This window comes from Azolla caroliniana, unplaced genomic scaffold, assembly GCF_043228905.1.
Source record: "Azolla caroliniana isolate FFs.n. ecotype wild unplaced genomic scaffold, voAzoCaro1.0.p SCAF_9, whole genome shotgun sequence".
NCBI lineage: Eukaryota > Viridiplantae > Streptophyta > Polypodiopsida > Salviniales > Salviniaceae > Azolla > Azolla caroliniana.
In genome coordinates this window covers 21,635,677-21,659,092 of record NW_028230444.1, presented here as the reverse complement: position 1 = coordinate 21,659,092, position 23,416 = coordinate 21,635,677, and the positions used below count along the sequence as shown (strand labels likewise).

At 36.6% G+C, this 23,416-nt stretch overlaps 3 protein-coding genes across 3 annotated transcripts; 1 reads left to right on the top strand and 2 right to left on the bottom strand.

Annotated features, from left to right (window-relative positions):
* Positions 1 to 167: 167 nt before the first annotated feature.
* Positions 168 to 6,679, bottom strand: LOC147860611 (rhamnogalacturonan I rhamnosyltransferase 4-like). The gene is made up of 8 exons (XM_087324376.1): positions 5,854 to 6,679; positions 4,999 to 5,066; positions 4,818 to 4,906; positions 4,040 to 4,205; positions 3,658 to 3,947; positions 3,363 to 3,567; positions 1,820 to 1,977; positions 168 to 1,728 (listed from the first exon to the last, which is right to left on the bottom strand). Exons 1-8 carry the CDS (start codon positions 6,281 to 6,283, stop codon positions 1,509 to 1,511), a joined length of 1,626 nt encoding a protein of 541 aa, XP_087180502.1. The 5' UTR covers positions 6,284 to 6,679; the 3' UTR covers positions 168 to 1,508.
* Positions 6,680 to 10,458: 3,779 nt separating this feature from the next.
* LOC147860610 (uncharacterized) lies at positions 10,459 to 12,290 on the top strand. The gene is made up of 3 exons (XM_087324788.1): positions 10,459 to 10,755; positions 11,398 to 11,549; positions 12,174 to 12,290. The coding sequence occupies exons 1-3, from the start codon at positions 10,461 to 10,463 to the stop codon at positions 12,231 to 12,233; spliced, it is 507 nt and encodes a 168-aa protein (XP_087180914.1). The 5' UTR covers positions 10,459 to 10,460; the 3' UTR covers positions 12,234 to 12,290.
* Positions 12,291 to 13,858: 1,568 nt separating this feature from the next.
* On the bottom strand, positions 13,859 to 19,293 carry LOC147860609 (protein LEAD-SENSITIVE 1-like). Its single transcript, XM_087324659.1, has 2 exons — positions 19,151 to 19,293; positions 13,859 to 14,741 (listed from the first exon to the last, which is right to left on the bottom strand). The coding sequence occupies exons 1-2, from the start codon at positions 19,242 to 19,244 to the stop codon at positions 14,104 to 14,106; spliced, it is 732 nt and encodes a 243-aa protein (XP_087180785.1). The 5' UTR covers positions 19,245 to 19,293; the 3' UTR covers positions 13,859 to 14,103.
* Positions 19,294 to 23,416: the final 4,123 nt, after the last annotated feature.

Below are 23,416 nucleotides of genomic sequence, written 5' to 3'. Positions count from 1 at the left end.
TACTGATTATGTTCAATTTTGATTGTCCACCCAACTTGATAGCACATGCACACACAAAGGAACATGACTCAAAGCCGACACGTACAAAGATTGGGTGCAAAAATGTATGAAAACCTATCAAACTCAAGATTTGGCCACATTGCAATAGATATGGATTGTGCACGACATTGAATAAGAATTGCCAACTCTCTAGTCGACTATACACGAAGTAGATTATGGCCAAGATTAAACACCAGATATGCAAACACATAGATATTATCGTACCCTTGGTTTTTTAGAGATGAGACATAAGCACGGTTAGGGAGTGATGAGACTTCCTAGGTATCAAGGAGATTTGACGACATAATGGACTATCTAAATAATGTAGGCTTGATTTCTAGTAGAATGATTGGCCTCATTATGAACTCACAAAACGCCCACATGATACAAAGATTTCAATGATTGGTGAGGCCGGCTCGAGAGAACCGACCAAAAGTCGAGGAGCACAAAATGTTCAACATATTCATTCATTCACACACGCATGGTCTGAGGGAGGGAGGCTTGAAGTGTCTAGATCATCAAAATTTTAAGCAAGCAAATAATTGGTTAAAGTGTTTTCTTGTCCCATTCCATTGTCCTACACAAGAATATGGACACATGTGGGTCTCTGTCTGTCTCCATGTGTGTGTATGTATGTGTGTGTGTGTGTGTGTGTGTGTGTGTGTGTGTGTGTGTGTAAGTGTGTAAGTGTGTTCACACTCTCTCCATTGAAGGGCTTTGAGGATGTGGAATTGGAGCAAGCCTCTCACTACAAAAGTCAAAAGAGAAGAATTTCTGTTTCCTCCCATTCCTGTTGCAATCCTCTCACTACAAAAGTCAAAAGAGAAGGATTTCTGTTGCAATCTTACTCGGGGAAAAAGGGTTTAACAAATTTGGGGAGAACCATGATTTTGATTATTTCCCATGTTTCTCCATGATTTTTATGAATTTCCTCAGATCTTTTGCTGTTGCTGTATATGATTTGATTCTAGGGCTACATCCAAGGATTTTAATATGAACAGGGCTTTTTGCTTAGAGCAAAGCAAATGGTCTGTCATTTGATCAGTTATCTAGTTGCTTTGTTGAAGCAGTTATCCAATGGGCACCCCACCATGTCTGCTTCAGAAACTCGCCTACAAATTTGCAGTTCAATTGGCTGTGGTATATTATGATAGCCCCTAATTCTCTTCTTCTTTGGATTCACACAACCCACATGGGAAAGATGAAATTGGGTGTGAACTTAGAAGTATATATGACCTTTTGAATCTGCTTGATAATGTAGACCAAATGGGAAAAGATGCAATTGAGCGCGAAGGATATATGATCTTTTGAATCTGCTTGATAATGTAGACAACAGCACAATTACCACACATAAACGCATATCTTTGCAGCTCCAAAACGCGTTGTCATGTAATTAAATACCTCTGTCAGAAGGATTTATAGGAGCAAAAAGGTCCTGCATGACAGACTTGATCAAATAGCTGAGGTATCTATGCAAGACATTCTTCAGGATTTGCATAGAAGTAATCCTCTTCCTTTGGTCTATCTGGAATCCCTGTTCTCCTCTTTTGGGAGCCTGTGTAGTTATCTTGATGTTCTTTTACAGCTAGAGAGAAATCATGCCATTTCAATTGACCATTATGATACAGATCGATTAGTTCAACGAGTTTTCTGCGATCCAATACCATCGTTTTTCTGTAGCCTAAATATCTGTGAACATTTTTACAAGATGTTTGATCAAATAAACTGATAACAAATCAATACTAAGCATCAAGACATGCATAATTATTGAAATATCTACCTGCGATGGCCTTCAACAACTTTTGCCATGTTTCCATAATATGTTGGAATAAATACGTCGCTTTCAATGGCTACTAGATAGTCGAGAGCAGCCATTTGGGAAGAGTGATTTTGAAAGGCCTTCAGCTCGTCTGAACTTAAAATCATCTCTTTCTTAACCTGCAAATGTTATTGAATATCAACAAGGTCAATTTTGAAACATACCTTTAATTTGCAAACCAAAAAGATTTTGTAGAAGTTGTGTTAGATTTATAATCACTGTCATGTATATTTGTTCAACAATTCTTGTGATTTCAATCCTTTCTTTAAAACGAGCCACTGTTAAGTTCTATATTTCTATTCATAATGGTAAATTGATCATTCACATCAGAGTTCGCTACTCTGATCCAATGTAAATTTCTGTTGGAGCAAGGAATGAATGTTTCATCACGTCAAAGAAAGGAGATAGATAAAGAGACAAGTTATCTTTTTAACGCCCACAAATGACCGACTGCAATCTATGAGATGGGGCACGTCTCTTTTTCCAAGTTGTATTCTGTATTGTGTTGTGAGAGAGACCAGGAAATGTGAAGTTAACACATGCTTTACTAGAGAGTCAAGGCGTCTAAGGTGAATTGGCTATTACTGTGGCTAATCTTTGAGGTAATTCCAGTGGCCACAATTCTTAAACATCAGCCTCAAAGAGGTAACACCAACAAAAGAGTATTGATGGGAGAAACATATGGTAAACTGTTTCCGGTTTCTAAGCTCTAGGATCCCATAAAATTTTCCACATTGAAATGAGACCGTGCAAAATTTCACTCTTTTGAAGTCTTTATGCATCACCTGGATTCTCATGAATAGGGCTGCAACAAGCTGTCATACCAAGTGTTTTGCCATTTCTCCCTCGTAACCATACTCTATTTTCCAAGCAATCCAAATGACTTTCCATTTCAATTTATAATGATGGATGGAAAGAAATCCACATCATTATTTCAGAGTTTTAATGCTTTATTCCAGTTGGCTTCAAAAAGTTTGGTTTTTGGCAAGCAGACAATGGACTAACAAGCATTTCTATGGGCCCAAAAAATATGATATAGTTCTATAATTGGTGCTGGCAATGAATTCCCGAGAATAGGTGAGATGGTGTATGAAGATTAAATTACCTTGGCAACGACGTTTCTTACTATGAGACCATGGAAGATAGTCATGGACTGACTAAACTATGGTATCATCTAAAATTATGGATCCTAGATAAGTGGAATATTATCAGAGGGAATCCTTTAGCTTCGAGCACATATAGCAGGAGCAAGTTTGATCTCTAGTATCACATTTTAAGGATATTCTCATGTAATTCCTAATAGATGCTGGCCTTTTTGTGCATTAGGGATGATACCATGCTAGCAGATACAATTGATATGGTAATTAGTTCACAAAGTTATAACGTATGCTATAGTATAGCTTCTTAGAGATAGTGTATACCACATTTTGGTTCTCTTTATCTTAGACATATTAAGCTAGAAGTATACATATGCATCTACATGTATTGGGATGAGAATACATACAATATTAGGATAAGCCGCATGCAATGGAGCCATCCTCCTTTCACTGCCATAGATCTCACCAGCTGCAATATAAATCTGGGTGTCATTTTTAAATCCTAAAGCCTTCAGAACAAGTGTAGTCTCCTCAGGGGTTAGCGGACACAATCCATCAATCCTTTTTCTATCTGAATCTATGACCTTCTCCTTCCACCAAGGATATGAATACCTTCAAACAAATCACAAAATATGAAGGTAAAGATCTCTTCTTGAACACTATTTGGAAAATAAAAGATAACAAATGAGCTCATTCACTGACCTCATCTTTGTCAGCTCATCTGACTCTCCATTGGTGCATCCATGAGTACATCCTGAAAATGCAAGCATATCCATCTCATACCTTAAGTGGAGAACAACAAAGCCACCTTTCGCCTTTAGAAACCTTACTAGCTTTTCACCCAAGTATCCAATATGAGGAGTGAATTTGAGTGTTTCATAGTTAGCTCTACAACGAAGCTTCTGCATTTTCAATGGCAATCCATTATTTGCAAGCCTTGTGTCTGTTTTATTGAAATGGAGCACTTTCTGCTTCTTTATCAAAGGAAGGATCTGCAAGAGAACACGTTATAGTTAGCATCAATGCATAGAAAAGTATGCAAAAGAAGAAGAGAACCATACCATCAATTTAGATATACGCATACCTCATTCAAGTAGTAAGATTCATTAGACCAGCTAACCGGAGGTATGGACATTATTTTCCCAGCCATATGTTTTGCATGGAGTTTGGGGGGTAGCTTTCTCACTATTCTTACTTCATCTTTAAGCGATTTTATGAAATGGTTGACATCAAAAATATCTCCAAAATCACTGCCAAATTCTCATGTTGGTTCAAAATACAATCTCTATACAAATAATAAACCAGCAGCTAGAAATAAAATGAATAAAAAATTTGATGGAGATCTTGCAGAATGAAATGAAGAAATTATAGATCCACTCGGTAGAGAGAAATTCCCATTCATTCATTCTATACTATCATTAATAAAAAAGGAGAAGGTGGAGGGGCATTCATGTTCTAGTTTTACAAATAACTCCACTCATGCATGAAGCACATGCATTGGGAAGGGTAGGCAGCTATGTTGTGTTGATGAATGCTCATTGCAAATCATATGATGGTATACATGAGAACAAGAAATAAAACACTCTTGATGCATAAGCATTATGGTGGTATCTACAAAGATGATCCATCTGTGATCAAAACAAATTTGCAAAAAGGTAACAGCAATCATGAAGATAATCAGGCAGTTAAGAAAAACAAATAAATGATCTTCTGTGCTGATGCATTGTAAGATAAGGTTAGAGTTTGATTTCTTAAAATGAAGAAACTAGCATACCATCTGGCCAATTAAGAATCAAACGATTCCACAGAAATAAATAAAATAACTGATTAAGAAATTTCATGGCAATTGATCGAATGCTTACCTCGGATCCGCCCAGAAAGAAGCTTTATCTAGTTCAGGTATGACCAATGTCAAGTTCAAGTGATTAGCTATTGCAACCATGTCGCATATCTGCAAGTAAGTTAGGGAGAACTTAGCCTAACTATACATTGTATTCACAGAATCTGAGATACCAATGCATAGAAATAGAGAATGACGCTTACTGCCGCACGCATCTGGTTAAGACCTCCATTACAAGAGATCAGTAGGTATCCATTGCCTCTGTAGGATCCTGGTTGAATGCAGAATAGTATAAACATCAAACTTAAACTAAAGAAAACTTTGAAGAATAATGAAAATGCGTATAGTACATCAAAGGTGCCAATAAATCATGAAGAATTATGAAAGAAAACGGTATCCCTCATATTTCCAGAGAAACCCTGACGAATTATGAAAGAAAACAATGAAAACGTCATGCTCATAGCACACTAAAAACTTGAAAATAAACCATGAAGATTATGGAAGTATCCCTCATATTTCCAGAGAAACCCTGAAGAATTACGAAAGAAAACAATGAGAACGTCAAAATTGCTAAAAGAGACTATGAACATTAGTGAAAAAACACAGTATACAATCAAACTTCAAAGTTACAGTCAAGAATTATGAAAATTTACAAAGAAAACGTCAAACTTGGAAAGAAACCATGAAGTTTAAGAAAGAATAGAATGTACCAGCATACTTCTAGAGAAACCCTGAAGTGTTATTAAAGCCTAGAATCAAAATGTCAATCTTCTAAAGAAATCATGAAGGATTGTGAAGGAATACAAAACATCATTCAACTTCCAAAGAAACTATAAAGAATTATAAGTGAATAACAAACTCACAAAGACGTCATGAAGATTTATGAAAGATTACAATAAAATACCAAGATTTGCAAAGAAACTCTGAAGAAATACTAAAGAATACAACAATAATGTCAAATTTGCAAAGGAACCGTGAAGAATCATTAAAAGAATGAAATGAAAATATCGAACTTACAAAACGAAATAGGGAAGAATTATGATGCATAGATAGCTTACTTGGGAGTCGAGGAGAGGCAAGATGATCAGAGAAGGTACGATCAGATTCGGATTTGGATGTTGAGGAAGGAAAAGAACTCTCTGAGCGATCCACACTGTTGTTGAAATCATTAGCATTGTCGAAGCAAGCAGGAAGAAGGTTAGGATGCCATAGCTGTACGAGAGCTATCAGCTGAATGAGACATGTCCACAGAAGAATGCTTGTACTTAGACGAATGAGCCAGTCATGGAGACAAGAACGAGGAGGGGGAGATGAAGAAGAAGAAGAAGAAGAAGAAGGAAGAAGAGGTCTACTGCCACGTTCGACACTAAACTCATGGCTTTTTAAAGTTTGTTGAAGATCAATTTTGTCATCAAGCCATTCCCAAGAAGAGATTTTGCTTCTTGCAGGAGTAATAAGGGAACTATTGTGCTGCTTGATTGGGAGCATAATGTCCAATTATAAAGCTGAAGAAGACGAATACGAAGATGATAATGAAGTCCGTTAAAACAGCAGAAGCCTGATCGTCACAGAAGAAATCCAATGAAGCTTAGACCATCCGGAAACCTTCTCTTTTTCTCTCAATCGTATTTTCTTTTGGAAGTGCCTTTCTTTATTGAACGCCTATGGCTATGGCTAAGGATTAATCAAGATTTGATCTCCCTTCTTGCTTAATCAACACCTGATGCTCCTTCCAAAAATAATCAATCAAATTAAGATCTTTTTTTGTTTCCGTGCAATGCTGATAACCAAATATCTTGGATCGTCAGCAAATTATAACCTCGAAAGAATTGATCAGCACAACTGAACAAAGTACATGCATGATAACCAAATATCTTGGCTATTCAGAAAATTATAACCTTGAAAGGAACGGATCAGCCTAACAAATAGGAACAGAGACGAATGGAGGACGCGGAGAATTATTCTTCTCTGTATGAGGTGTGTGTCAAGAGTAAGATTCTTCCGACAGCATTGTGGAGAGAGAGAGAGAGATAAGGATCAATGCCATCTCTATCTATCTCTGTCTGTCTTGGCATCTGAAGCGAGGCGAGGTAGTCTGCGGAGACGATATCTGGTCCACATATGCGAGTTAACAACAAGCAGGAAGGAGATGGAGATGGAGATGGAGATGGAGATGGCTTCACAGACACTCTCTCTCTCTCCTCCTGACAGTTCTTTGGGTTCTTTACTGTTCTTTCTCTTTCTCTGTTAGAAGGGGGGGGGGGGGGGGGGGTAAGGGGCGGTTCACACGATGAAGAAGGAAACATATGGATTTAGGGGGAGGCATTGGTTGATTGATCGAACCCGAGTGTCGGGAACCCGTTCGTCACACCACATGTCCACGGGTGGCCCCGCCCGCCCATCGCAGCCTCCCACATGAACTACATACTGCTAAGGTCTCAACTCCTCATCCTCGAAACCTTCGGACTGAATCGCAACCTCCGCATGCGAATACAACCAGATAGAGTATTCAAACCCTCGTCTCTTTTGGTATCATGTGTTTTTTATATGTCAGTTGGCATCGTGAGTTTTGAGTACCCTTTTGTTCGTTGAAGGATTAGTGATGAGTATGTTCACGCGTCTTCGCATGAATGAGGATCCCATTTGAGAAAGGATTTGAGTCACCATTGCCAATGGAACTAGCCATGAGTCACTTGGCCATACAATTGTCGAGAATGAGCAACCCATGTGGCCCTCGCGCCTTTTGATTGGTCACCATTCCTTAAGAAATGGTGTAGTGACGTCCACCTCCTTGCTCTCTATCCTGATGGTCTCTAGGTTTGCAAAAGATTATAAACGAGAATTTGTCTGTGATGGGTTTGGTTGATCACCATTCCAATGAGCTTCCTTATGAACTTGTTTATTGACAGCCACCCCCTTGTTCTCTATCCTTATGGTCTCTAGGTTTGTAGAAGATTATAGACGAGAATTTGTCTGTGATGGGTTTGGTTGATCACCATTCCAATGAGCTTCCTTATGAACTTGTTTAGTGCCATCCATCCCCTTGTTCTCTATCCTTATGGTCTCTAGGTTTACGGAATATTATAGACACGAATTTGTCTATGATGGGTTACAAAATGAGGGAACGTTAACTTAGTTTGCAATAGCATTTAGTTTCTTTATTCTTCTTCACCTTTGTTCCAAGTATCATCTATAAGATACATTATTATATACATGTTTATAAGTTTAATAACAAAGGAGTGACCTCAACCAAGACCTTGGGAATGAGGGATGCAATAAATGAAGACAATCAACGCGAGCATAATTCTTCTACATAGTTGGAAATGTACATATAGGTCAAGATAATGATTGGAGTTCTTTCAAACCTTGGTGAGCTCACACATATACAAACAAGGCACATATAAAACTTCCATTTGGACATGTTTAATCTGAGATAATGATTGAAGCTCTTTCTAGATGTTCATGAACTCATTCTCAGAACCAGCCAACCAAATCAATAACGATGTGATGATTTCTTTGTATTTTGATCATTCAAGTTTCACTTCCCACAGAACAACCAATGACGAAGTGAGGATGCTTACCTCGAATAAATAATGCATATAGAGAGAGCCCTCGAAAAAGTCGTCTTCGGTAACAATCTATGAGCCTTCTAAGTAGGAAGTAGTACAAAAAAGTGTAATGTCCCTCTTCCACCAAACATGGAAATGTGTTATTTTTGGGAGGCCCACATCTCCATGTCATTGTACTCTATATATGTATATACATGCATAATATATGTAGACAAATCCACATCTACCATTGGGCATAGTGACACAAACCTATAAAGAGAGAAATAGAGTGAATGAATGTGTCTAGAGTCTAATAAGGCCATGCCCAACCCAACAATAGCCCCTTGTTCTATAGATGGGTTAATTTTCATTGATATGTAGACGCTCACAAGGCCTAGAGACAAGTAGAATAGATTGTACGACAACAAAGAAGGCATTCTCATGCCAACATTATAGATATTGTTTGTACATACACCTGCTTTTTGTATATCTAAGCAAAGATAGCCAAACCTATTATTAAACGGTACTTGATAAGTCGAGCAAACTCAAACACAAGGTTACCTAGGATTGATCGACTTATTTATGTATACGCTACAATCCTACCCTTCACGTGCATACATGGTGTATTCTTGGGTTTTGAATTATTTGAATAAGATGTTTTGTAACTATTCTTCAGTTTCCACCCCAAGGCTCAAATTCTCCCTTTGAGGTTTCTTATAGCCTATAGGTAAGTCGTAACATTGTTTGAGTTTAACCTTATAAGTTATATTCAAACTTATGCTCTGTAGATTTTTTATCTAACGGATTAAATGCTCACTCTGAGGTATAGGTGCTGGGTAATTCGATTCGTACTTTGAAGTTTCCCATTGGGTAACACAACACAATGTCTGCTTTGAGTCGTTTTGCACTTCAAGGTTTCGCACTTGTTAACTTGACACACTCCAATGTTTCCGGGTCTTGTAATAATATAAAGCCTTGCTATAAATTAAAATAAAAATAGAAAATGTTGTTTTTCCCTTCTTAAAACTAGATGCACAAGAAGCAACCTCCAAGATTTTAAATTGTTCTATTTTTTGAGTAATTAATTGATTGATTTTACTTTTACTTTTAGAAATTGTATTTCTTTTATTTATTATTGTCAACAAAACAAAGGGATTGAGGTATTTGTTTCTTCCGCGATCAATTAATGTTCATGGTCTTGAGAGTGAACAATGGCTTGTGGGCCAATGACCACAAGCCCATGATGGCCCAAATATTATTGTCACTCAAATACAGTCCACACCCCCTCCCGCATGCCCAAGAACAAAGCTTGATATGCTTGCATAATTATGTCAATATGCAATATGTATGTTTTATCATTTTACCTATACTTCAATGCATGATATGTTGAAGTAAGCATATCTCTAAAGGGGTGTGCCTACACATGCAGTAATATGTAGTTATGTAGCACATGATGTGTTTAGTGTGGCAGGCTTGATAAGACTAGCTAGCAACATGACGTTGATGTGATTAACTACTTTGCCTCTTTTGGCGAATGCTAGCGAACTAAGTCTATGATTATGTTACAAACTACCTAAGCATGATTCCAAACAAATTGCCATGATTGACTGTAACCAATTATGTTTTATGTTTGCACAGGAATTCCCACAAAATAGCAAAGAGGATCTACATTTGAACTTGGTAACACCAACAAAATTCAATTTGAATGGGAGAATTGTTGTTTTCAAAGAAACCGTTTTTCATTAGATAAATATGTCTCTATGCTTATTGTTGTAAAATGTATGGCGGCTCTTAAAAGCAAACTTAAAATAAGTTTTAAATTAAATAGTTTTTCCATGAATCTTAAGTTTGACGAGCCTACAGAAAATAAAGGTACAAATATCCTTGGTGTAAAATTTAGAAAAGCCAAGTTTGTGAATAGGATTTCAAAGATCCTAATAGAGAACTTATCTAGAACAAATAAATATTAGGATGCTTTGCCAAGTCGATTGATTAAAGCAATGTTGGTTTTGCTTGAAGATGTGGTTTGGAGGTGAGGGAATGAAGTGACTCCAAAGGTTTTATTGTTATCGTGGGTTAAATAAACCGAGATCTCACTACACAAAGAGAAGAGGGAGATGGAGGGGAGGAAGTCTATAGGATTGGAGAGTATAATGTATAATGAGAGAATGGTGCATGACAACAATGGGACGCCAACTACGTGGATGGAGATAGGGCGTGTTAAGGAGAGAGAGAGGTGGCAGGCCTTCACGTGCGAGCTTCTAAGTGGTGCCATTGCTAGCGAGTTGGAGGAGCTTAAGCGTAGGGTGACCGAAACATTGCAATCCCTCCCTCCTCCCTCTCGCACTTCTATCACTCATTCTCTCCTTGCCCTTGTTGACACTCACAAGAATAACATCAACTCAATCCTTGGTATTCTCACTCTCACTCTCTTTCTCTAGGATCGTCAAACTTGTTGAGTTTCACAAACAAAAAACATGAAAAATGCATTGCTTGTTAATGGTGCATTTCTCTCCACATCCTTAAGATCCCTATCACAGACAATGCATTGGTTGCAAATATTGTGTTGGGGAATGGGCATCCGGGTATGTCACTATCCTTCTATAATGAACCAATGTTGGAGGAACTTAGGCACACATAAGCATCTTAAAAAACCCCATTTTATGTTTCTTTATGAATTGCGCTACATCTAAAATAAACATAATTAAGGCGTAGTGGAGAAGCTTAGAATGTTCGCTAAATGATCAATTTTAGGTGTCGATAAGATTCAATAAAATCAATAGTTGTATTATGCTTACAAGCTTTTTAGAAGAAAGCCAAATATTAGGGAAAATATAAAAACTATTCTCATTATGGATAATATCAATTTTACTACTTTGTTGCATTTATTCTACCATAGTAAAATTGGAAAATATTACCCATAATCAAATGGCTAGTTTTTATGTTCCCTCGATATTATACATGTAACCGTTAAACCAATTTTTCTTTCTTTAGTTGTGATAGATAGGTCTGACATTTTCATTTTAAGTAAAGTTTGTCGTCTTATTAATGTAGGTGATTACATCAAGTCCTTTTCAAATGACTCAAAAATTGACAAAGCAAATAACGATGTTGTCAATGCATCAGTGGAAGTTGATTCTAAACAATTAGTACCCAATGAAGGGGATTCTAAGCAATCAATACCCAATGAAACTCAAATTGGAATGGTATGACTTATATTATACATAAAAAACACTCCATGTGTGACAGCCTGACAGGCAAGAATGGTAACAAGGCAAACATATCAAACATTTACCAACAGATAGAGACACCTTATCTATGCAAAGATTGTAGTGAGGTTCTCTAAGTTGCCACACTCTATATTTATCTTGCAACTAAAATGTTTTCATCACACTTCATTTTTGCTCAAATTAGAAATGTTAGTGCATGTAAATGAATTTGAGAAATTTACTTCAGCACCTATGTTGGTGATTTGTGTATCAAAGAATGTTAGTCCCGCAAGAATGTGGGTCGCAAAATGTTAGGAGAATTTATTAAGGGTATGAATGTGTTGATTTTCAATGCTAGTGGCGAATCTTGTGGATTGATCATCATTTCAATACATTATGACCACATGAAAAACATTCGACAAGAGCATTGATTACATCATATACTTGTTTTCACTTACTTTGTAAAGCTTTGAGGATTTCTTGCATTGCATATATGCATGACTTCTATGCACAAAAACCTATTGTGATTCCCAACAAGAAAATTTTATAATCATGAACAATAAAGAAGGAAAATCTCATAACACTTACCTTTAATCCCAATTGTCATTTGTTTTACTGCAGAACATTTTCCAAAGCGTGGGGTTGTTTGTTGGTTTCATCATTCTCATGAGGTTAATGTGATACAAGATCATATATGTACACCGTTATGGAACAGTCAATAAACAATTTTTTGTTTTACTATCCTCATCTTCCAACTTGCCACTTATGTCCTGTTTGCTTTCAAATATATTGCGAATTTTTGGTTTACATCGAGAACAACCAAACCATGCACTTTTTGTTGGGAGTTCAAAATTTAAGCTAAAACCCTCATTGAATGTAAGACTATACATTATTGTAACCAATTGGTTGGGATAATGTCGGTTGCCTCTTGAGATATTGATGCCACAAGAAAGAAGAAAATAATTGAATAAGACTTGAGTGACATAATATTGGGCCTAATCTAATCTTCGCCATATTAGACAGCAAATTTGCATCCAAGTCTCATCCTCTTAACAAGAAAATGAGTCTATGTGTAGAAGCAAGCCAATGGAGAGTATTGAGCTTGATTCTCAAAGAAGATATAATTGTTTCATCTCTTTGTTGAAGAATTTGGAATGTTGCACAATCCCATTAGAGGAACGATTTATAAGCTATTTTTCAAAGTACCAAAACTGACTATTTTACAAGTCCTAACTATCCATGGTTTATTTGAAAGTTTCCTCGACCTTTTCTTTATTTCATGAAATTTTTGTTATTAATCGAATACATTTACATATTGAGCTAGTCAAATTGGATTCCAAACTATCCCACACCAGGTAATGATACAAGTCTATATGGGCAATATGTCATGAAAAAAGTGTATAACCCTTTAGCATTCAACACAAAACAATATCGACTATGTGGTGTGATGTGATGATGACATAATATTTGCTATTGATGCTATGATAGCACTTTTCTACTTTCAATGCCTAGTTTTCCTCAACCAAAAACCTACTTTTCCTCGACCAAAAACATCAACTTTACACTCCTTTTGTTCAAACATGTTACAATATCAATTTGATACTCAACCAAAGCTCTTAAACTCCTCATTCAAACACTCTACACAATTTCAAACTTCCTTGCATATGTTTTGTAGGGTCTTCCTTAAATGTGCATAGAAGCAATTAATAATGTCATGCCAACACGTCTATGACCAGCTTTTTAAAAAAGCTTATATCTACAGATTGGCCTTCAACTTCACATAGAATAGATTTTTTATTATGACTCCTTCCACATTTGACCTATGGAACTGAATAAACATATAGCCTTGGATGTGACAACTTCCAAAGATTGGGGGAGGGGGGGGGGGGGGGTACTACTTTGTAGTAAAAATTCTATGTGAAAAATAATGGACAAACAATATGTGCTCACACTTCATGGTGGAGATTTGAGTATGTCACTTGAATTATCACCCCCATCTAAGCAAATATTCATCCTCCACTAGGTTTTCATCGTATATCTTCATACTTGGGGTGATGATGCCATGATGCTACCTCAGCACCAAACTTGTGTGACCAAATTTGATGAAGTGTCAAGTTAGGTAGCAACATTTTGATTGAAGGGATAACGGATTCTTGAATTATATATATATATATATATCAAGAATTATATATATATATAGATATATATATATATTGTGAATTGATAGATCACCACCAACTCTTGTTCTGAAGTTGTATCTTCATGAAAATCCAAAGAATGACATAAGAAACAAATAATGCGAACGGGAGTAGAAACACTAATTATATATTTATGAGGTTGAATTTCACTATTGTTCGATGAAGCTATGGATATGTGTTCCTTCACACAAACCAACAAAATGAATCAGATATCATTAAAATCTAGTGAACAAGTCTTTGGCATCATCAAAATGCGAATTTCAGGGGCCAAGAGTTTTGCCAAATTGGAGTTACTGACATAATTATGTGGATGACAGTTATCATGTAAATGATGATGAGAATGAAGATGACAGTTATGATAGTGATGAAGATGATGGAGACCAACCCAAATTTAAAGCCAGCTCTTCAACAGGAATTTTTGCAATATCTTTTCTGATACCGAGATCAACAGCATATCGACTGAGACAATAAATTCCTGCGCCCACTAACAAGCTCGATGGATAGAGAACTGCAGCTGCTACAGGAACACCTAGCATCATGCTGACTGCTTGCCCACTCCTTCCAGGCAACTTTTCATCTAGTAGAAGTAGTCCTGTCTTGCAATACATGGCAAAATCCTCACAATTGTTCCGAAAGAGATGGTATCCTCCAAACCCATTCTTTAGGAGGTAGAATGCCCGATAGATCGTCTCTTCTACTGAATCATCTTTCGCTAGTGTGCAAGTTCCACCTCTTGCTTTTGCAAGGAAAGTGGCTGTGTCAACCTCATATTGGAACTTGTAAAGAGGGCATCCGGAAAGAAAGCAGTCTAGGCATGACAAAACCACACCATTACTGTTTGTCGTGTGGTGCTTGCACTTCTCGCACGTGCGAGATGATGAGCGAGGCGCTAACCAGCTGTTGAAAAGGTTGTCTAGAACTGTTCCGGTTCCTGCCTCCATGCCTTGTCCCCGTGTGAAATGAATCACGTTCCCATCACCAATATATATTCCTGATAAAAAATCCAAAAGCAGAATAAGGAATCTAGATCTTAATTGGAGTAAAATAAGACAAAACACCAAAATGGAGTCAGCTTACAACACATCACAAAATTCAATGCTTATTCAATATTATGTAACCATCTCAGCAGTAATAATACGAAGAATAAAGAAATGATTCAGTAATAATATCAGTTACCTAGTAAATGCACTTGACTAATACTTTTGAGTTCATATAAATCCTAATACAAACATCTTTGAGACTCCATTATCTCTAATCTAGTCATCATAGCTCATGAGTTTAGTCACACATATTCGAAGAATGCATTCGATCATTCCGAAAAAACCAAATATAAAAGTTATTTCTTAATCTCCCTTATTTGTATCCTATGAAGTAGCAACTATCCATTTCCTACTTCTTGCTGCCAAACAAAACAACAGCAATTACAAGGTTTGTCATCACCATTGAACGAGTGATTTAAGGATATATTTTGTTCCATCTCAAACCATTACATGAGCCTTTTTTTACTATAAATTCATGTGGATATTAGGCCATCTATAATACCAAATGTACATTCTGTAACATAAATGATAATAGGGGCACATGTCAAATAAAAAAACATGGGAATCTAAAAGGGAGCCCATGAATGTAAACACAGTGCACATTATTAAACACAACCTTAGCTCTCTTCAAACAAAATGCACTATAAGACTAACTGTAACCACAACCTATCAAATAAGCGCACAAATTACCAAGATTATGATACTGTTATAGACATAACTTTAGGGACCAAGTCTAAAGGCTAATTTAAATGATAATAGCAGGACAAGTGGGAAACCACTTAACGTAACAAGTGAGACAAACCCCTAAGGACCTCTGAAATGCGGCAGTCTAGGGCCCTAAGTTGGGCTATCTTCATTATGGCATCTTGAGACGCTATTGAGACTTTGATGGCTAGGCAAAGCTCTCTTCTTTCAGATCCATCTATCTCAACTTCAAAGGTACAACATAAGGTAATATTTGGTGGTATAGGACACAGATCTGTCCACTAGTGGTATTGTCCTTTGCTCAAGGGAGGTTAGTGTGTTTAAGCACCCTTAAACTATTATTTTCTTAATCTTAATATTCATTACTTGTCATTAGTGTTTTGATTCATAATAAATAGTATCCTTCGTTTTCTCTAATTCCACAATTTTTTCTCTAAAAAGGAGTTCATTATGTTTCAGCTTGTGGGTCATTGATGTATGCAATGATATCAACACGGCCTGATATTGCATATGTAGTAGTAGTAACCAGATTTATGAATCAACCTGGACGAAACCATTAGGTTGCAGTCAAGTCTATCCTTAGATATCTCAAATGCACTAAGGAAAAGAACAATTGTTATGGCAAAGGGATTTGAACCTTCATGGCTATTGTGATTCTGATATGGCTGGAGTTGTAAACACAAGAAAATCTACTTCTGGCTACATCTGTTGGGATTAAAGGCCCTTTAGGTTTCTCTAGCTAAACTAGAAAAACAAGTTTATATTATTTAATATTTCTAATTTTTGTTAAAGTTGTACAGTCTCGTTTTCAGAGCTGTACTACAAACTTCTAAAAGAATATTTTGTAGTTTGAAGGGATCCTTGTAAAAGATTCCACTCAACATTAAATAGGTATTTATGAGGCCATGACTTAGATGTCACATCAACATTTAAAGCTCTTCTTCTAAGAGCATATTCTATGTATCTTGGATAGCACATATATAAGTGCTTTTTAAGTGGTCAAATCTTCATGGATATGAGTGAATTCAATTATGTCCATACATCCATATTTGTTTCTAGCTTCCCTAATCCATCCTAATGTGTATGCCAACAACCAATTATTCACTGTGCCTTGAATGTGGAACATCCATTGTTCTTATGCCTAACTAATGGAGGGAAATATGGAGGAAAGGTTCACTAAATACTCCTTGATTTGAGGATATTAATAAAATGCACTTTATGTATAAAGCTTAAATAAGAGGCTAATTTTCATGATTGAGAAACCAACGCTCTTGTGTGTCTCACCATTCTCAGCCTTTGTGCAAGATTCTTTATTACCTCTGCCCGAATTCCTCAGTCAATGTTTTGTCTTAAAACTAATGATATAATCTTAATCGCTCTCTTACTCTCTATCAAGACTTAAACTACAGTTTAGATTTTTATATCATGGTTATTGATGATACCAAGATTATGATGTGGGAGAGGATACGTGCGTTCTAGTACATATTCCCTCTCTTACATCTTGATTTTGAATAGTGAAGGACAACTGGTGTGTTACTTTTCTGGTCACATTACGATCTGGTTGTTTTTTTCTAACTTTCTATAAGCTACTCTTTTTTCTCTCTCATTTTATTAGCTTAGTTTAAAATTTATCTGTATTTTTAGTTCTTTCTATATGTTACAATCCAAATTTATTTTTTCTATCTTTAAGCTACTCTTTTTCTTTCTTATTTATGAGCTTAGCTGAAAATCTATTAGTGTTTTTAATTCTTTTTATATATTCCAATTTCATTGTTTTTTTCCTGATTTTACACAAGGTTGGCATTTACATCAAAAGAACTTGCTGAATATGGAGATATCCATCATTGGTATGCTAAAACCCAACAATGGTTCGAGTCACATGGTACAAATACAAATGCACTACCCCAACTCCAATATAGCTTGGACTGTCCACATCTAAACATGGCCAGAGTGGTCCGAACTAATATTATCAAGTAGGAAAACAAAATAACATAGATCAGTACCACATAATCTCTCTGTAGGAAGATGGCTCATTATAGGAACCCTTTTACACACATCAGAGGATGGATTCATCATCAGGCCGTCTAATACGGACATACATCGATCCTATACATTGCGCAATGTGATAGGCCAAGTTGTGCCGAAGTTATCAAGTAGGAAAACAAAATAACATAGATCAGTACCACATAATCTCTCTGTAGGAAGATGGCTCATTATAGGAACCCTTTTACACACATCAGAGGATGGATTCATCATCAGGCCGTCTAATACGGACATACATCGATCCTATACATTGCGCAATGTGATAGGCCAAGTTGTGCCGAAGTTATCTCAAATATCTTTCCAAGACAGAACATTAAGTCCTCTCATGCTCATTGACAAGCATTTTTTGAAAAGTGGCAATACCAATGTAAGTCATGCATGCACCCGAACCCACAATAGAAACAAGATTTGACACATCTAAGTCAAGAACATCTATAGGCAATGTAGTAAGGCAAGAAATAAGGGAGAATCATAGTGGAACAACATGACCTTGTACAAAAAGAAGAGAGGAGACGAGGAACCCTTGAAAGGTTCTGTTTAATTTATATTGTTGCCTTTCTCATCTTCTCATTCTAGCATACTGCATTTTATCTACTATTAAGAGATTCTGCATTTGCTTCCACTACCATATACAATTTGTCTCATGTGATATTATAACCACGAAATCACATCCATTGAACATCTAAAACAGAGTCACATAGAATGAACATACCTTAACTTCATGTCCCTGTCTTGTTTCCTTTTAGCATCTCCTATCATGTTTCCATGCCTTCATACCTTATCTCTCTCATCATACATACATACACACCACTGGTTCCATTCCCAAATCCTGCAATGTATCCTGAATAACCATGATCTAAAGTACATATATCACACCTGATGCCAGGTGGAGACTACACCACTGTTCATAGTCCAACCAATTAGAAGAACAGACATTGAAGAGATGTTAGTCATTGCAACTATCATCAGTAATATCAACATGGTGGAAACGAGGAATTGTTGCCACTGTTTATGTAGGAAAATGAACACTAGGATGATTTAAAAGCCAACCCCTCAGATTGAGTATATATGAGAATGAGAAAGAGAACGAGAATTCACCTTTCTGGATCTAAACCATGGCTTTGATCATGGAATGCAGAAATATGGACAAGTCTAGTCTCAAACGCTCACAGAAATCAGAAGAAGTTTGTATATTACTTTACAAGGAAACACAGACTTGAATGTGAAATGTACATAATACATAAAAAAAAACCTGGCCACATTGAACAAATGGTTTTCCATGAGCCTTTCTTTGTTCGGACTAAAAAGGAAACACATTATCAATATGAGGAAATAACCATCGCCATTGTGATCATCATCGTCATCATCACCATCATCATCATTACAAAAGCTTAATGATGATTAAAGTGCTAAACAATTTCTGATAGAGATCAACCAAGGTATTACTACAATACCGATCTAAGAAAACGCAGATCTTGACCGACTTGCTCTCTCAAAAATCAACAAGGAAGGAAGAAGACGTTCCGAGAAATAGAGAGAGAGAGAGAGAGAGAGAGAGAGAGAGAGAGAGAAAGAAACACAAAAACGGAAAGGAGAAAAAAGGGAGAAATACCGTGATGAGCATAGCTATACAAAGCTCTCCAAGAGTAGATATGATCTCCAGGGCTAAGTTGCGCTCGAGAGATCCTGTTTGAAAGAAGGCCCATCTGCAGAGACAGAGAGAAGGGAGCAGAAACAGAGGAAGGGGTAGAGACGTAAAACAATATGCATAAAAATCACAGGGATACCCCTACTCAGTTTTGGGTAATTACAAATAATACCCCCCCCCACCCCCAAATAAACCGAAGTTTTCTAAACCTCTCAAGTGGTCTCAGACTTCAGCCCAAGTTTCCCAACCCAAGTCTCATGGTTTTCTCTCAGACTTCAGCCCAAGTTTCCCCAACCCAAGACTCATGGTTTTCTCTTAGGCTTCAGCCCGCTTGTTTCAAATGATGACTTGATGCGAGGCACCCGTGTGCGCTTCTAAACACCCTCCTCCTGTCTACAACCGATAGCGTGAGAACTTTGTGCGCACATGCGAACCCCCGAAGGACCTGAACCATGGAAGATGTATGGCCTAATTTGTCGACGATGGGTCTGTGGGAGTCGACAGATTAGTGGGCCACCCCTTTTTGCTTCTTTAGATCAAGCTTCTTGTCTTGATTCGTGCGGTTTCAGTTCTGAGCACACCCTCTCTGCGTAGGACAAAATGTGCTTGTATTTGGATATTGTGTATGCTAGAATATGTAAGTGTTGTGCGAGTTGAGATGTGTTCATGTGAAAGTGAACTGGTGCAATGTATGCTCATATGTGCAGGTGTTCACGTGCAACTGTTATAAATGCAAGCCTAAAAAATCACATGTTTGTGCACTTAAGAATATACCCAATGAAGGGTTACATGATCAAACAAATCAATTGGCACTCCTCTATCTATGCTTCTTTAGATTGAGCATCTTGCATATGTACAAATTAGTGCAATGTATGTGAATAGGTGCAAGTGTTCATGTGTGTGTCAGTTATAAACATGAGCGTGATTTTCATGTTTGTGTGCTTGTGAGTATATATTGAGTGTGAGTGCACTTGAAAATGTGTATGTTTTTTGTATTGAGTATCATGTATATCATATACATATGAATGTGGAAGTATTCTTGATGTGCTTATGTGTGTGTTGTTGTTGGTATGGGGGCTTATACGCACATTTGGGTTGATGTGTGTGTGTGTGTGTGTGTGTGTGTGTGTGTGTGTGTGTGAAGGGATAATATGGGTATGCACGTTAGTATATAGGTTTACAAATATGTATTTGTGTCTGTATGTGTTTTCATTTTGATAAATGAGAAGTAGATTTTAAGATTTGGAATATATGTATATTTTGTTTAAATTTAAATTCAAGGGGATAGTGTGTACAAAGAGGGTGAGTACGGGGTTGGCTATGTGTGAAGTGTAGACTTGGTAGTGGCTAGGCGTTGTGCGTTGGTTGATGATGCCAAGTAACTACAACATCCATGGGGAGTAGACCCGTTTCCTCCTCCTCCTCATCTCCTTGTTGGCTCTAAGGAGCCTCCTTTTGTCCAAGGCCTAAATTGGCCTTAGATACAATCATTTTGGGATTGGTTCTAGAGTTTATTTGGGGGGAGGGGTCCCAATGCCGGATTAAGGAAATTGGCCGAAGGACGACTTAAGGGTCCCTACGGCTAATTAGGAACTTTTATGATGATTTAGGGATAAAATTATCTTCTAGCAATCAGACTTTTGCACCAAAAAACCTATCAAGACCTTAGCAAGAGTGGCAACAATCTCTGTAAAACACGTGTTCGAAATCCTACCTCTCACCCAAATTATTGATCGGTACTACTAAAACTCCTCTATTATGGGGAAACAAGTTCACGTAGTTTTTTGCTCTCTAGAATCAATTGAACACACATTTTACAATTCTATCCGAAACAAGTTTATAACATAGAGGTTGTTTAGTTTAATCACAAAAGCAATTATGATTTCTCTACATGACAAAAGATTTGGGGAATTGAATAAAAAATAAACAAGTTTACAATAAATAAGCCCTTTTATTAGGTCGCACATGCCACATCATGACACCTTTCATTTTCATGGTAGGAAAATTGATCGAGTTATGACACTCTTCTTTGATATTGAAGTTTCTCCATCTTGTGACTTACAAGTTAAAGGGCTTCCCGATCAAAATACTGTCTCTTGGAACACGCTCATTATTGGATATACTAAGCATAATCAAGTTCATGAAGCTTTAGTTCCTTCAAGCAAATGCAAAATGAAGGCCTTTCCCTTGATATTATCACCTTCATATGCATCTTGAAGGCTTGTGGTAGCTCAAGAGATATAGAAAAAGGTTAACATGATATGCGATATTCATTGTAATAGTGGACTATTTTGATACCAACAGAGGATATTAAAATAAATAATAATGATAATAAACGTTTGCAATGCATATCTATCTATTCATGGTTTTCAACACATAATGATGATTAGCCTTTCTTGAATCACATTACCTTGACTCATGGCTCATGACTCACTACTCTCCTTAATGTTGACCCTCTTTTGATCTTCAATTTCCATGTTTACATTGATTTGATTGGCATATAGCACATTGTATGATCATTGGATTAATTACACGCAAACGCTTCATATAATTGGATTGGTTGAATGACATGTGACGACACCCTAGATTAATTGGTTGTTTTTTTATTAGCATAGCTAGAAAGCAACCAGTACCTTGATGCAACATATTGAGAAAGTGGGCAATCTCAATCCTTTGTAGAGTCAAAGCACCCATACATAGAGATGCACAAATCCAACAAAGAGACAAAAACTCTTTCTTGTGATGCACATAATAGAACAATCTGCATAGACTTTACACGACGACCTTTAGGAGACATACACTCTCTTTGGTTGGAAATTTGAGTAAATATGCACATATTGGCATTGCTATTGGTTTCACTTTGTATTATGTGAAAATGTGTCAACATCAATATTATGTTCTGAGGATATGGGTCAATGAGTGTATTATCTAAAAGTTAATTTAATATGCACAACAATAGATTTCATGCTTGAACCTATAATCACAATCTTAATGTATCGTCATGGTAATCTCATGAATGTATAAATCACAATTTGTGGAACATCTAAAGACACTTATATAGTATGGCAATGCTTTTCACACATGATTGCATTGTGATTTGAGTCATGGTAGCAAATCAAGTGTTAATCAATAACTCATAACCTTGTTTTGGGACATTATCTGTTCAATGAGAAATTTAGAACTACTTTGGTTCACTCTCTCACAAGCCTTAATTTAATCATCATAATCTGGATAGTCAAGTTAAGTTTCGTTCATGCCCATTCATGTGTAAACCCGATTGTCGCATGTAAGCGATAATTGTCTAAATAGAAACACAAGTCCAAGGTCCAAACAAATGTAAGGGACAAGCTAAAGTCTAGGGTTGTGAAAAGATATGAGATCAAGGTTCTAGTTTTGATACTAAATCATTGGATATAATTAATCATGGAGCGTTGGTCATGCTTGAAGTCTTTTTCATGCATTAGAGCAAAAATGTTCTAGTCTCAATGGCATATCGATAGCCATGCAAACCATTTAGAGTAACTCTTTCTCATTCATTCTCCCCAACATTTTGTACCTTCTTTATATTTATCTTGCTATTGTTGCGCTTTCTTGGATGTATTCTCAAATACATTTTCTTGTTAGTCTATTGGCATTTTAACAACCAAGAACTAAGGAGCTACTAGTTACATCCAACAATAACAAAATCTTTAAAAGAATCTTTGCGTTACTTTATAGGTTTCTTTGCTTATAAAGTGTCTAGTTTCATGATTAGGTAGAGCTTGAATATCCGATGTGTTATTACTTTACAATTGTATGCTTCATCTAGTGGGAACCAAAACACATGCATGGACCTCCTCTTAATTGAACCATGTCTCTATTTTGTTTTAAACATTAATGAGTTTGGTGGTCGAAGCTAACCAAATTGTCGTGTCTATCAATTGATTGCCATATAAAAGGGTATGTAGAAAACAAGTTGTTAAAGATAATGGCATCTTTTACTTTATAACTTGATGTGGACATACATTTTTAAGTTTAAATTCCATATGCTGGATTTTTTCAATTATATAACGTGAATACGCTTGGGATCATCAACAATGGAATGTACTTTTTACTTTTAGGGAAATGGGCCAATCGAGTTTATATTGGACCACTTGTTCCTCTACTCGAGTAACCAAAGTACAATCTATGATGCTCAATACAGAATCTTAGAATAAATCCTTAGTATTTGGGCTCAATTGATTATCTAGA

Bases quoted from the DNA above. Each gene is read 5' to 3' on its own strand.
- LOC147860611 (XM_087324376.1), bottom strand. From the start codon at position 6,283: ATGCTCCCAATCAAGCAGCACAATAGTTCCCTTATTACTCCTGCAAGA. The intron at 4,206-4,817 runs GTAAGCATTCGA...AGAATTTGGCAG, and splicing joins TCTTTCTGGGCGGATCCGAG to TGATTTTGGAGATATTTTTG. The intron at 3,568-3,657 runs GTCAGTGAATGA...ATTTGTTTGAAG, and splicing joins GATGAGCTGACAAAGATGAG to GTATTCATATCCTTGGTGGA.
- LOC147860610 (XM_087324788.1), top strand. From the start codon at position 10,461: ATGGAGGGGAGGAAGTCTATAGGATTGGAGAGTATAATGTATAATGAG. The intron at 10,756-11,397 runs GTATTCTCACTC...TTATTAATGTAG, and splicing joins TAACATCAACTCAATCCTTG to GTGATTACATCAAGTCCTTT. The intron at 11,550-12,173 runs GTATGACTTATA...GTTTTACTGCAG, and splicing joins ATGAAACTCAAATTGGAATG to AACATTTTCCAAAGCGTGGG.
- LOC147860609 (XM_087324659.1), bottom strand. From the start codon at position 19,244: ATGGGCCTTCTTTCAAACAGGATCTCTCGAGCGCAACTTAGCCCTGGA. The intron at 14,742-19,150 runs GTATTTCTCCCT...ATTTTTTATCAG, and splicing joins GTATAGCTATGCTCATCACG to GAATATATATTGGTGATGGG.